The 14,146-nt window shown below is 39.8% G+C and overlaps 2 protein-coding genes across 3 annotated transcripts in view; one reads left to right on the plus strand and one right to left on the minus strand.

Moving 5' to 3' along the window:
• Positions 1–5,050, plus strand: part of nrg2a (neuregulin 2a) — a 90,248-nt gene extending 85,198 nt beyond the window's left edge. The window contains exon 11 of the mRNA XM_086057886.1: positions 1,856–5,050. Within this exon, the coding sequence (XP_085914012.1) occupies positions 1,856–2,504 (649 nt within the window). The 3' untranslated portion in view covers positions 2,505–5,050. The remainder of the gene's footprint in view (positions 1–1,855) is intronic.
• slc22a6l (solute carrier family 22 member 6, like) lies at positions 4,031–13,700 on the minus strand. Of its 2 annotated transcripts, XM_086057888.1 has the most exons (12): positions 13,432–13,700; positions 11,091–11,662; positions 10,917–11,020; positions 10,626–10,780; positions 10,368–10,536; positions 9,457–9,580; positions 9,246–9,361; positions 8,510–8,724; positions 7,726–7,834; positions 6,901–7,104; positions 6,679–6,807; positions 4,031–4,448 (listed from the first exon to the last, which is right to left on the minus strand). In XM_086057888.1, the coding sequence occupies exons 2-11, from the start codon at positions 11,487–11,489 to the stop codon at positions 6,720–6,722; spliced, it is 1,683 nt and encodes a 560-aa protein (XP_085914014.1). In that variant the 5' UTR covers positions 11,490–11,662; positions 13,432–13,700; the 3' UTR covers positions 4,031–4,448; positions 6,679–6,719. The 2 variants fall into 2 exon arrangements, with proteins under 2 accessions (XP_085914014.1, XP_085914013.1); XM_086057887.1 differs by lacking the exon at positions 4,031–4,448 and having other exon boundaries at positions 5,222–6,807.
• Positions 13,701–14,146: the final 446 nt, after the last annotated feature.

Consider the following 14,146-nt stretch of genomic DNA (forward strand, 5'->3'; position numbering starts at 1 on the left):
ACTTCTTGAGCTGGATACTGAAAGTGTCAACGGGACCAGCCTACATCAAGTATGCGTGCATGAATCAGGCCTGGAATTGCTGATTACATAACCGACATCCCCGCAGAGTCCAGTAACAAATAGCGTGGGCCTCGTCCGTTGTGGCAACAGCTTCTGCATCAGCAAAATCAGCACTGCTGTGGAAATCTCTCAGGCTCACTTGGCCTTAGTGTATAGAGCTTCCTAAAGGCTCATCACACTTCAAAGATCCACAGCCATGCGCTATCAGCGAAATGCAACTTCTGCCAAGTTGTCTCTCAAATGTGTTGTGTGGGTGTATTGGTGGAGCACAAGATTAGGCAGACCTGCATCTGTCAAGCATCAATGCAAAAGATGCATAAAAAATGCCTTTGCACTGTTAAAAACATTTATACTTTCCACAAAGAAGCATCTCAAATATTTTGTTTTAACAGTGTTTAAAAGTAGGTCACTAGGTCAATGAAATGGGCATGTAGCTTCAAAGCCTGAGGATGTGGAAGATGCCAGTTTAGTCAGTTGGCGGCACATGCCTGTCTCATGACGTTTTTTTTTATTTTCGATTTAATCTGAGTGCAATGCAAACACTACTAGAAGAAAAACTTTTTTTTTGGTCCACACTTTGGTGTTCTTATTGTTACGTTGGGATTTTTGAAGTACCAATACCAAAACCATAATTATTTCCGTGGAATGAAATCTGCAATCAATCATCAATCAGCATCACCTAAAATATATATTAAAAGACTTAATGAAAAAAAGAAGTGGAGCTTTAATTGACCCTTGGGGAACACCAAAGGATGATGATGATGATGTTAACACATCTGGATCGCAGCTGTTTTACGCAACTTAAATAAATGGCTGTTAATTAACTAACAAGAACTGTAATGTTGTCTGCACTCTTAAACATTTGGGTCAAAAGTAACCCAATTATGGTTCAAAAATGGACTGAAAGGAAATCAACTCAAGTAGAGGATCCGACCCAATTTTATGGGTTGTTTTATACAGAATGAACTTTTTTTTGGTACAAATCAGCCCGGAAAGTTGGGTCAAATTGATCCAAGTAGAGGATCTGACCCAACTTCCTGGGTTGATTTACAGAAAATAACCCAACTTTTGTTTTTGTTTTTGTTTTTTAATTGTTCATTTTTCCTTTCGGACAATCATAGAGACATTTTACAACATTCCCTTTTCACATACAATTATACCCGAAAAGAAAAAGGGCTGACGGGATGAAGCCGAAGCTTAAGACCCAACTTTTGACCCAAAGGTGGGTCAAACTGACCCAAGTAGACAATCTGACCCAATGTTCTGGGTTGTTTTAAACCAAATGACCCACGTTTTGACTCAAAGTTGGATCATAACGACCCAAGTAGAGAATCTGACCCAACTTTCTGGGTTGTTTGATACAAAATGACTCAATTTTTGACCCAAAGTTGAATAAAATTAACCCAAGCAGAGGATCTGACCCAATTTTCTGTGTTCTTTTATACAAAATGCACTTTTTTTTGGTACAAATCAACCCAGAAAGTTGGGTCAAATTGACCCAAGTAGAGGATCTGTCCATTTTTGACCGATAATTGTTTTAGTTTTTTTACCCAACTGTTTTCAGATTGTGTGAACACATCCACAGATGAACCATGATGAGAGACTGCACTGAGTACATGTCAATCACAAGGCTGATTCATGCAGACATAAAACACTGACATTGACACCTATGAGTAATAGAGTTGTCAATGATACTCATAATTTCCCTTACGGGGAAATTCAACTCACAATCTTATATATGTGTTACATGAGACTCAGAGAACCAGATGACAGTTCCTTTCTCTTTTTCCGACAGATACGTGTCAGCCCTAACGACACCAGCCCGCCTCTCGCCAGAGGATTTCCATTACTCATTGCCCCCGCAGGTGCCTACCTTCCAGATCACCTCTCCCAACGCCAGCCACGCCATGTCCCTCCCTCCCGCCGTCCACAACCCGTACCCCCTGGAAGACAACCAGCCTCTGCTGCGCCGCTACCAAGTGCCCCTCCACGACGCCCAGTGCCAGGAGGCCTACCGGCAGCAGCGGCGCACTTATCCCAACGACAGCAGGGGCAGCCTGCCCTCCAGCCCCTACCGGCTGGCGGACGACGAAGACTATGAGACCACCCATGAGTATCTCTCCTCGAGGGAGCAACCAAAGAGACCCGGCGCGCCCGATAGCCGGCGCTGGAGGAGATCCAGACTGAACGGCCACGTGGCCCCGCGCGGATACGAGGCCTCCCGGGACTACGGCTCCCGGAGCTGCCTAACAGGAAGCGAGTCGGAGGAGGACGGCGAAAGCACGCCCTTCCTCAGTATGCAGAACATGAACGCTGAGCCCTCCACCATCTACAGGCCGGCGGACACTCGGACTCCTCAGTCGTCGGGGCGGCACAGTGCGCATGGGAACATGCAAACAAGACTTACACACTCCCGCTCCAAACCGGACACTACACCCCATTAGCGAGTGACCATGAACCAACAAAAAAGTCAATATAGTATAGACCTGCATCTATAAGAAATATTTTTATTTTATATAACTGACAGATATTCTAAACAAATGAAATATTTATTTTCATTTTAGCAAAAGTTGTCTACTAGTTAACAGCAAAGACTTTTTTATAGGGAAAACTCTATTTATATGTACATTTTGATTTACAGCATAAAAAGATGTGCCAGTTTTTTCACAACGTTAAAAAAAAAAAGGAAAAAAATAGAGTAATATTGTGGTGCCTTTTGCTGTTTGCCGACGCCAGAGGGCCAGTGGAGGTTTTTGTAGCCTTTCTTATACGGACGCCTCATTTTTTATACACATTAATGTTCTGTTTTGTTTTGTTTTCTCTCTCTGGTTGAAAATGTTCTTTTTTTTTTCCCAAGTTGCATCCTTTTGAGGAGTCGCACCCCACTGGAACGTCCTTCCATAATCACGCAATATAAACCACTGTCATCACAAAGTGTATGTTTACATCAATGTAACTCACCTGTAGGGTTTTTTCATTTGGGATCCAATAGAATGCCTGGTTAATGAATACCATGATCTTTTTTTTTTTTTTTTTTTGCCATCTAAGTCACACGTATGTGTGGAGCAAGTAAGTGCGCATGTCACCCCGCTTGCATGTATCGTTAAGAGTTCCAATGGTTGTTAATATGGTGGCATCAACCCTGAGGGTTTGCCAGTGTGCATCAGAAATACACAGCTTTGCCCCCCCCCCCCCCCAAAAAAAAAATCACCCACTGAGTAGGCGCAGGTGAAGCTGCGGTAGGTTGTGTTAAGTTATGCAGGTCATTGCTTGATGTGTTCCCCCCCTCCCAGCCTGCCCCATTAAGGCCCCCCCCCCCCCATTCCCACCTTTTCTACAGGCTCTCCTCATTTTAGCCTTTTATGAGCCTCGCAAACACTGAGCCGCTTGGCACAGGGTGACCCCTGCCATCAGAGGTGGTGGCTGAAACAAAAAGATTGCATCTGTTTTCACTCAACTCGTAACCCCCTCCCTCCTTAAAAATCCCATACTTCATCATCCTTCTGTGTCCATTCTGGTTTTTGTGGTCTCTGTTAGAGGCCACACAGTGTCTCAGGATTTCCACCCCCCCCCCCCCCCCTTTTACACCTGAAGTCTGTTTGGCCACTCGTACCCTCAACATGCGTATAAAGTCAAGTAGGAGGATAGTAAACGAGATGACACAAGTGGATTAGCTGTGAAAGGGATCATACAATGCAAAAATATGCAAACTTTCTATTTTGCTGTTTGATGACATCATTTTCTAAGAGGTGACCGTGCGATGTGTGCGTGATGCCTGTAGTGTAGAATGAACAACACGATATACAGCATATGCATATTTAACAGTTATTTTTCTTTGTTTAAAAAAAAAGAAGAAGCCATCTATCGATTTTCTTGTGCACATACTTATTTTATCACTCGGTTTCGAGCGCTTCACTTTTACATGCACACTTCCAGTAATGTAAAGTAGCATCCAAATAGTGTCTCCTCCGATAGTACTGTGTACCTACCGCTTTGTCTTATTGACAGATTTAGTCATATCAAATTCAGCCTGATGCAAAGAATCAAGTATTCGATCCCACAGAAAATTCTGAAAATCTTGAGACGTTTTTTTCACTGTTGATATTCAAACTACATAATAACAATTGATCTGCACTTGTAATTGGTTTATGTGGTAATTGCACAGTGGTCTTTTTTTTTTTTTTAATGGGGAATGGTCTTTGGTCACATGTCACTTGCAGGTAATTTCACTATCACTAATTTTTTATTCCCCCCCACTTTGCCAAAACTCACCATGTTGAGGTCCAACCAGGCATGCCCTGCTATGGTCTCCTCTTTTCATTTTTAAGACCCACTTCCACCTGACCTCGCACCCCCAGCCGGCTTGAAACTCCTTTCCTCTGCATGTCCTTGTGGTCAAGGTTAGACGGGTGCATGGTTTTAAAAAAAAAGAAGAAGAAAAAAAGCAGCAGACAATTTTATTCCAGTCAGTAAAAGTGTATTTCATTTAACATTCAGCAATAAAAATACAGCCCCCACCCCTTGCCCCTACCCCACATGTCATTCCTGGAATATGCTAGAAACAAAAGAAACAATGCGAGATTGTCATAGATTGTAAAATAAAATGAAAAATGATTCCACTTGTTCATATGAGGAAAATAAATCTTTATTCATATCAATTTATGATGTAGTTATTTCTGCAGAAATGTTTGCTCTGCATCTTGAGTTATTTCCCTGCTTGGATGCAAATAATAATATGGGTGTGTACAAAATTACATTGTTGAGGGCATTTTAATCTGGTGATTGGTAGTTCACACGCACATTATACTTTTGGAAGAAAAAAAAAACATATTCCACATATTTTGTCATGCGGAGTGCAACATAATAAAGTAGTTTTTTAGACAATGCCCTGTACTATCTGCTAAACAAAATTAAAATCTTCCGGAACTTTATTCTATTCAGACAGCTGTGTTTTATTGTTTTATCTGGCAATAAAATACTGTATGCTGTAGTGTACTTTATTTCTGTTTACTTTAGCATTTTAGCATTGATGAAAACCACTAGATGGCACTGCCAATCCCAAGACGAGCACGTCACAAAATTGGCGAGTCGGAGCCCAGGCAATAATATTGCAGTAAATGTAAAGATGATCAAACAATACAAGTCAATCAAACAAAACACATTCATGATAGAAAATAGTTTATTTATTGACATATGCTATGTGAATAAATTGCACAAGTGCATCATTCTAAAGTTATCACGACTTGCTTATTTAGATCAATATTTTAGTATTGCAAAAGTGAGCCAATCATGCTTTTATTAATTGTGGTCCGGCAGCATTTTTACGTCCTCTGATTGGTTGGTCTGAGCAAAACTATGTATTATATTTATCTGCAAGTTTAAGTTATGGTTTCTATAATTGTATATGATAGTGCTGGTATTAAATAAGTCTGGTAACCCCTCCCTTGTAGTCCCAGGTACCAAAATCCACGCCCCTTCATTGGTGAGCCATGAACGTTTAATATAAGCAAAAGGCCAGTCAAGTTAGCAGCAAGTGGAAACATCAGTAAAAATATAACGGAACAGAACAGGTCAGACGTGAAATAATGTATAATGGATAACACGACCTAAGGAAAAAAAAATTTGCAAAAAAAAAAAAAAAGGACATGGAAGACAACGCACAGAAAATATACATTGTTTTGACATGTTGCTGCAATAACACAGACATGCGCTGGATGTCGCTGTTTCATTGCATCAACATTTAAACCTGCTGGGAACGAGACATGTTTAAATGGAAGAAATATCTTCAAAAGAGTATAATCATTTCCAACCACAAGTAAGGCTTTAGACTTGTCCTGGATACTATTTAACCTGGGTTGGTATTTTTATTAACTCAACTGAGTTTTGTCAGGGTTTAAAATGTAACTAAACGGGGACCTAAATTAACGTCCGCCAGTATCAGGTGTTACTGGGCGTTAGCAACTGTGGCTATCGTTAGCGTACCTGTTTACCTGTTTTTTGGGGGCTAGCTCGAAAGTATGAAAAGCTCATGTCCAACTGTCAACGTTTCGGTACTTTTTGCCTAACTGGCTGTCCTCTAACAACGAGCTGAAAGGCACAATTCAAAGGAATGTCGAAAGAAGTTCACCTGAGCGACAAAAGTCGAGTTTCCTTATTTTTTGTGAGTATATGGCGGAATTAGAGCTTAATTTTACATTGTAATCAAATGTAATCTTGTTATCCATACAAAATGTTTTTCGTTGTCAAGTTTGTTATTTTCTAGTTTTGCATATTTGGTACTATACATTTGCTTGCATGTATTACTGTAAATCGGACATACTGTTGTAGCCTGCAAGTAACCATTACGTCTAAGAAGTAATATGTTCACTGCACAGTGCAGTTGTACTTTACAGTATTTCAAATGAAAACAGACTACAAAACATATAGGCTGCAAAGTATATATTTTTAATATATAAAGAACTTCCTTTAGGTGATTTTTCAATACAAAAAAATTAATCACTTCTACAGTTCAACTAGTTTTTTTTTTTCTTCCCACGATTGACCTGTGTATAACTAGCATCGGTCTCCATAATAAAGTAAAATCACTGCAAAAACAGCTGCGGAAACAGCAGTACTCACTCAATTTATATTAACACAGAAGTTGTACATTTTTGATGCAATCAGATGACCTGCTTCAAGAGGTTGTCCTGCGTGTCTTTTAGAGTAGCTGCTTCCTTTGGTGGCATTTTGGAGACTCTACCAGAGCCCCTGTATTGATACAGACAATTCACACATGGATCAATGTTTTCTTAAATGAATTCACTCTGCAACTAGGTGTTAAAAGTGATTTTTCCCTTTTACCTATCTTCTACGTCTTGTATCGTGTCAGGAAGCGGCGACCCAAGTGTTTCCGGGAGCAATATGGCAGCCACTCCGCTAATGATGGGAACGCTACCGTAGATCAAACCCGGTAACCAAGGTATGTAGTCACCGCTCAGAAGCATCATGGGGGCCATCATCGCTCCAATGCGAGCCATCATCGATACCCAACCCATTCCATTCTGACTGAGGTACAAAGTTAACTTTGTGATTATTGTGTGGAAGAAGCGTTTATCAGTAGTTAGTTTGGATGGATCAGTATGCATCATTTTGACAGTTTCTGAGTAATTTTTGTTTTAATGTACCTAATAGAATATCTGCCGATGAAAGGTATCAATACAAAACAGGTGTACTGTATGTTAGGATATCAGATCATTGGGTTCACATCATGGTCTGGGTTACATCCTGACCTTTAGTATATATTAACTCGTAACTTGGCCACTGACCTTAAGTTGGTTATACACCCAGACTGCAATGTCTGTCGCTGGATATTGTAAATAATTTCCATCCATCCATTTTCTATAGTAGGCCTACTTGTCCTCCTTAGCAGAGGACAAGCAAACTCAAATTACAGCTATTTTACTTCCACAATAAGACATCATGTCATTTGAAGCATTACGTAATCATTCATGAGTGGCTTGTCAGTCTGATTATGCTGCTCAAATAGTCAAGGAGAAAAGTGCTCGGCCGAGGTTCTGATTGTCTTAATGAGCTTATGTTCTTGTGTACATGTGCAACAACAGGGACAACTTTCTTTTTTTTTTCCCAGCAGACTAGCGTTTGATTGGAACTCACTCTTTGACTTACCGAATTATGGTGGGGAAGAGCTCTCCAGAGTAAAGGTAACAGCAGTTGAAGGAAGCAGCGAGGCAGCCTTTACCCACGACAGCCAGTGAGGTGCGCAGCGTCTGGTGGTCTGCGGATTTAAGTCAGATCACTTAGTTTAGTAAATATGACTTAGTATGTGCATTGTTCACACAACCATTAGATTGCAGCTTTTAAGGGATTTGTTTTTTTAAGCTTTTAAAAAAAATTATATATATTTTTACACAGTTTACTCCTACTTATGAAAACATTTTTGAACAGTTGTCCAAGTCCAAATTTTGAGGTTTTTTTGCCTTCAGTTTAGTTGTACCACGTTGTGATTGAATCATTTAGTATTTTTTATCAGTAACCAGCAGAGGGCACACTTAATTCATGAATCAAACCTGAAAGTGAACGTTCTAAGTCTGGATCATATTAGTTAAGTTGAAAAGGAAGTAGAAAAATCTGGTTTCTCTCAGTGATCAATGTGCTAAATACAATTTAAATCTAATGATAGACAGAAGTATATTATACAGATCACATAGGAATGACTGCTATAACAATTTGAAAAAAGTACCAGAGTAAAAAAAACAACAACAAAGGTCATGTACTGCAGTGACATTTTTGGGCTAAATAACATTATTTTATCTCAAGTAAATGTTGGTGCGGTTAGCATATCCAATTGGACCCACCTCAACCTAGATACTTCGGGTTTTCTCTAGTTACCTTTATTTTTAATTTGGGATGGGCGTTACAACTTGCAAGCATACAATGTGTTATGTCATACCATAAGGTACCATGAGGTTGATCAGTATTGTGATTCCAGCAAAAATAAGTGCACCACTTTGGGATGTACGTCGTCCGATAAAACTCATCGTCACACTTATGACGATCTTGGCGGGAATGTCCACAGCCCCGAAGATGACTTGGATTAAGTAGAAGTCCACCCCAAACTTCTGGAGGTCCATTGCTAGCCCATAGTAGGCAAAGCTTGTTGATAGCCTGTGGAAGAGACAGAAAAGAGTCCTTTCCACTTTCAAGGTGAGCAAAGAGCTTCAATTTATTGAGAAATAATTTTAACTCATTCACTCGGAGCCATTTTCACTGAAGCAACCCCCTTCGCTCATGGCTGTTTTATTGGATTTTGACTCATTCTGCAAGGCCCACAAAATATTGTCTTCTATTGCTATAAAAACATGGAACCTACCAAAAGAAAGATCAGGGCGAATTTTTTTTTATATTTCTATCTCTTTCAAACAGTTGGGGAATTAGCTTTTTGCAATATGACGCTGATTGATCTCTTATACTTTGCTGCCACCTGCTGGCCGTTTTTGTAATAACTACCATTGCTTCAAGCATTCTCTTCAGTTGCTGCATCAAAGCCTTCTGTATGCTTTAGCATTAAAAAAAAAAAAAAAAAACATACAAAAAAATGTCTTTGGGAGCATGGTAATATTTAAAATGGAATGTATTGATACGCTTTTGGGAGCAAATGAGTAGAGTGCGTGTAAGTGTTTGCTCACCAGACAGCACTGAGGCAGATTGTCATCGAGCGCATGGTGGGAGTGCGGAACAGATCTAAGATAGTATAGGAGCCCTGTGAGCATGACATCTCTTTCTTCATGGACTCTTGCACCATCTTTATGCAAAGAGAAAGTCATCCTCACTCAATCTCAGTTTCAATATGCAACACAAGAAAATGGTGAAGTTAGGACCCTTAACATTTTCACCTACTTTAATGTCAATTTTGTCTCCCTCCTCGCAACGTCCGTTCATTTTAGCGACACTTTTAAGGTTCTTGATGGCTCGGTCATAGTTTTGGCTCAGGACCAACCATCTTGAAGATTCACGAAACCACCTGTACGAGAGCGCATTCGTTTACAGTCCAAATACTGCTTTCACATCATTAGCCAAATCTGTATGATATGAGTCTAACAGAGGAGCTAAAAAATTCTCAGTTTTGATTGCCGCTGTCACAGAGTATTGATTTATGTTTTTTATTAAGGGCAGGCGAGAGACTAAAATTGGCCATGAGAAAAAATAATTACCAATTAAATTTGAATATTTAAGTATTTAGGTAGCAGAAGGTAAAAAGCACAATTTTTAAATGTATCTTTTGTACCGTAATTGTTTTAACAATAACAAAATCTCTTCCTGATTACGCTGTTCAACTTTTTTTTTTTTCATTTCAGTATGGTACATTTGTTAGGTACAGTTCAGTTATATATATAATATAATATTTTAGAGCATTTTTTCCCCCAAAACATTTGTTTAAGGACTATTGTATATGTGCAGTATATTTTGATTTAACAATTTAAATACGGTTTTATATTTTTCTTAATTGAAGTGCAGTGTTAATGTTCCTAGACTTTTAAGCTTGTACAGTGTAGCTAAATAATCATTTAAAAAAAGTACTAAAAATCTCAGTCCTCATAGCTGTACTGGATGTTGTGCCCTCTATGTCTATCTATACAGTGTGGATGTGTAAGTGCATGAATAATGTATCCATTCTATTGTAAAGTGTCTGATTAGATAGAAAAGTGCTACATAAGTCTGATGCATTATTATTATTATTATTATGATTGTCTTTTTTTATTTATTGAATCCTTGCAGGACGCTCATCAGCTCATCTTTGAACATCTCACCATGAGTAGATGAAGAAGACATAGAAGGGTGAAGACACGGCTAACATCAACCACCTCCAGTCTCGAATGAAGTAAGCGTTGGCCGCCAGGAGTAACTGTCCCAACGTGTAACAGTAACCTGTGAGAGTGCCCACCCCGGTCCGCACACGGGTCGGGATCCACTCCACAACTTTTTCCCAAGTAAAATCAAGTGTTCTGTTTAGATGCAACATGCTCATTTGGCCTTGTGTTATTTCCCAGCCAAATTGAATTGCTTACTGAGAGAGAAGGTGTTGAGGCCCAGGCCTGACAGCGCCATTCCGCAAACGAAGCGGCACAGGCAGAACATGGAGAAGGATGTGGAGAAAGTGGCACACGTCCCAGCCACTGCCATCAGCAGGTGAGAAATGATCAATAGGTTGCGTCGTCCAAACCTGCGAGCATAGCAGAGATACCGTAGTTCCCTCAATGCATGTTTCTCGTATAAGAATGACTTTTACTTCTTCGAAAAGACAAATACGAACGGTCAGAGAAAAGTGTTAGGTTTCATCATCAAAAGACGTTTTTTACTTGTCTGCAAGACATCCCAAGACAATGGATCCCACAAGAACACCTCCCATGTAGACAGTTTGGCCCATTTGCTTCAAAGAGCGCAGATCACACACCAAATCCCACTGAACACACAATTGAACACCCACGCTGAGATTAGGAAACATAGCAGGACAAGGCCTTACCTCGCCTTACCTCCGCAATGATAGAGGAGGTCATCCCAGTCATATTGTAGGACCATCCATCGGTGCATTCCTGGAGACTTGCATCCAAATCATCTTCTTCAAGTCCCTCTTGTTTTAAAGTGCCATTCTTGTCCAGGAGGTGCCACTGTGGAGCAACGTAACGCCGGCAGCTCTGATGCTTGCCGGTTTGGTCTAAAGGCACAGTGACTGTCAAGATTTCTTGCGGGCTGAGCTGTAGCTGAGAGATGTTTGCATGTGCACTGCAGTAGTGAGGGGGCACGGCTGCCACAAAATTCTGCAGCAGGTTGTGGCTGGCCATCAGTAGCACTGGAATACACAGCAGGGTGACGTGCACGATTTGGAAACGGCCTGTGCTGCCCACCTGCTCAAGAAGGTCACCAAATGGCATATTTAAGATGTGTGTGTGTGTGTGTGTGTGTGTGTGTGCGTGAGTGTGTGTGTGCGTGTGCGAGTTTTGTCCGGATCTCCACAAAATGGTTAATGGCACCAGGAGTTCTAGTAGCTAAGTTCCAAAGACATTGCTAATGTTGTGGTCGTGATCAACATTCCCCTCATCAACACCTGTGGGGAAAATAAACATGGCCAGTTATTTTGTTGCATTAATTGTTTTAAATGCATATCGTGTTTTTTAAAAATGTTTTATGTGAAGTTACATCTTAAAAATCTAACAAAATCCTTGTACAAACAAATTGACAGTTTATCTCGTGATCTTATCTTGTCTTTTTCTTTGGCTGTTTTTCTAATCCTGAATTGGTAATGAAAGTTTTGTTTTATTCATTGTTTCCTTTCGGACACATTACAGGTTACATCGATCACATAATATCACTTGCAACGTTGACATCCGAAAGAAGAGCTGACGGGTAGAAGCCATGGCTTATTAGTAACCCGTCCCCATCGATTCTTACTATACGCATCAGTCATATACATTGATTAGGATAGTCATTGATTCGTATCGTTATCAAACCCAGGATGTGTCCTTCCTCGACAGATGCATCTTTGTGACATGGAAAGGAATCTGTTGGCTTTCGTTTTGAATTCAATTCAAATTTTTTGGCCTTGATCAATCATACAAAATGGAAAAATTGGCCACAACACTGAATTTGATTTAAATATTTAATTTGTTGGCTTTATCTGACCGCAAACCGCTCTGCACATAGCAATTCGGTTGTACAACAAAACTATAATTTGATCATTTATCAAGACAAACAATTGAAATATTTTAGATACTTGTGAATTTTAGATTGCAAAAATTAAATGATAGCTAGATTGTAAAGTGGCGCAATCGCCTCTCTACCAGTTGATATGTCAACGTCAGCAATAGTGCTGGTTCTACCATAAAGTGGATATTTAAAAAAATAAATAAAAAGGAGACCAGGATAAATCATTTAAAAAGTCAAGTCAAATTCATTTATATATATCTTGATCCCAAGAGTCTCAACAGGGTTTACAAGCCCACAGTTGACCAGTTCACATCCCCTAAACCCCCCAAGAAGGCTTCTTCCACCATTTATTACATCTATAACCTGTACAACTCTATTGAACCCAATTTAAAAAAAAAAAGAATAATATTTGAGAGGTTTTACCACTGAAGTGGGAATGTATTTTTGTTCAGGGCTAATCACACACAAATTCATTAAATGTGAATTTACGCCAGCCACCAAGTGCCTCTGACTAACCGTAATGTTCAGATGTTCTAGTAGGCCTTTCGTGTTTTTTTTGTTTTTTTTGGTAACTTGACAGTATCAGAGGGATCTCTTTGTTCAAAGGTAACCATCAGTAAAATTGTACAAAATAAGGATTTAATACACCACAGAAACACCCTGAAGACAGTTATCATTCAGTGGAGAAAATAAGTAACAACAATGATATACCAAGAACTGGACAATCCTCAAGATTGATGAAAGGCGAGTAGAAAAGTGGCTGCCAAGAGCAACATTAAAGAAGCGGCATAAATTACTGGCTGCTTCGTACATGTGACAGCAATCTCCTATATTGCCAATCTTTATATGTCTGGGCTTTAGAGTAGGGTGGCAAGATGAGAGCCTTATCTTTACAAGGAAAATAAAGAGCACATTTGAAATCTCCCAAACGGCCCAATGATTTGTTTGGAGCAAACACAACACTGCTCATCACCGAAAGGCTCCAAATCTAAAGTGAAGCAGCATGCTTTGATATTGTTTTACTTAACCTAGAACTGTTGTCTTAGTCAAGGTGGATGATATTATGAACTGCTCCAAATACCAGCCAGTGTTAAATTTAACCTCAATCTGAAAAGTGGGAGATCGAGCGGAGTGTGCTTGACCTTTTCACTGTATGCGGCAAGGACTTACCTGCCGAATGAGATGAATGATAGCTTTCAGTGTACAACGCCTTTACTTCAAATCTCCCACGAGATCGCGCAGACGCATCAACTCAAACCAAATACTTTAAAAAAAGAGCAAGAAATGAAAAGGAAGTCGGTAACGTTGTGGTTGCATGTTAATGCAAATCTGCTATGAAATTCCAGCGCTTTTTCTGAATTTTGGATTATTGGAGGTGCTATTGAGCCGGCCGGCTTCACGAGGTATTAGCAGCCCACTCACTTAACACAGAGCTTGAATGCAGAGTCTTTGATGAATAGGATCAAAGTCTGGTTAGGCAATGGAGCAAAAGTGGGCAGACACAGGCTCATTTTCCACTCCCCTTTCCTCATTAGTTATTCAATGTGTTGAAGTCTCTAAATTCTTTGTTGTTACTATGTTTGGCTTCCTCCAGTAGAACAATAGCATTTCTAAAGATCTGCAGATCGAGCCACATTTTTTTGATACCTTAATCTGAATTATCCATAACATTAGGAAAGGGGACACTTTTTGGATTTGAAAAATAAAAATCAAACAATCTAAAGTGTATGTGTGGAAAATCTCATGCCTTTGCATGGCAAATATATATAATCTGATAAGTGTCATCTTGCCATTATTGGAGTACTAACCCAAACCTCTGCTGTTTTGTCCTGCTGAATAGTTTTGAGGAATGCATGCACTTGTGTAAGGATCAGCATGAGGTGTC

This window comes from Leptonotus elevatus, chromosome 16 (genome assembly GCF_054856555.1).
Source record: "Leptonotus elevatus isolate MCC_2025b chromosome 16, RoL_Lele_1.0, whole genome shotgun sequence".
NCBI lineage: Eukaryota > Metazoa > Chordata > Actinopteri > Syngnathiformes > Syngnathidae > Leptonotus > Leptonotus elevatus.

Coding starts and splice junctions, on each gene's coding strand:
- slc22a6l (XM_086057888.1), bottom strand. CDS start 11,489: ATGCCATTTGGTGACCTTCTTGAGCAGGTGGGCAGCACAGGCCGTTTC. Junction 10,537..10,625: donor CCTCAACACCTTCTCTCTCA/GTAAGCAATTCA, acceptor CTTGGGAAAAAG/TTGTGGAGTGGATCCCGACC. Junction 8,725..9,245: donor ATCTGCCTCAGTGCTGTCTG/GTGAGCAAACAC, acceptor TCTCTTCCACAG/GCTATCAACAAGCTTTGCCT.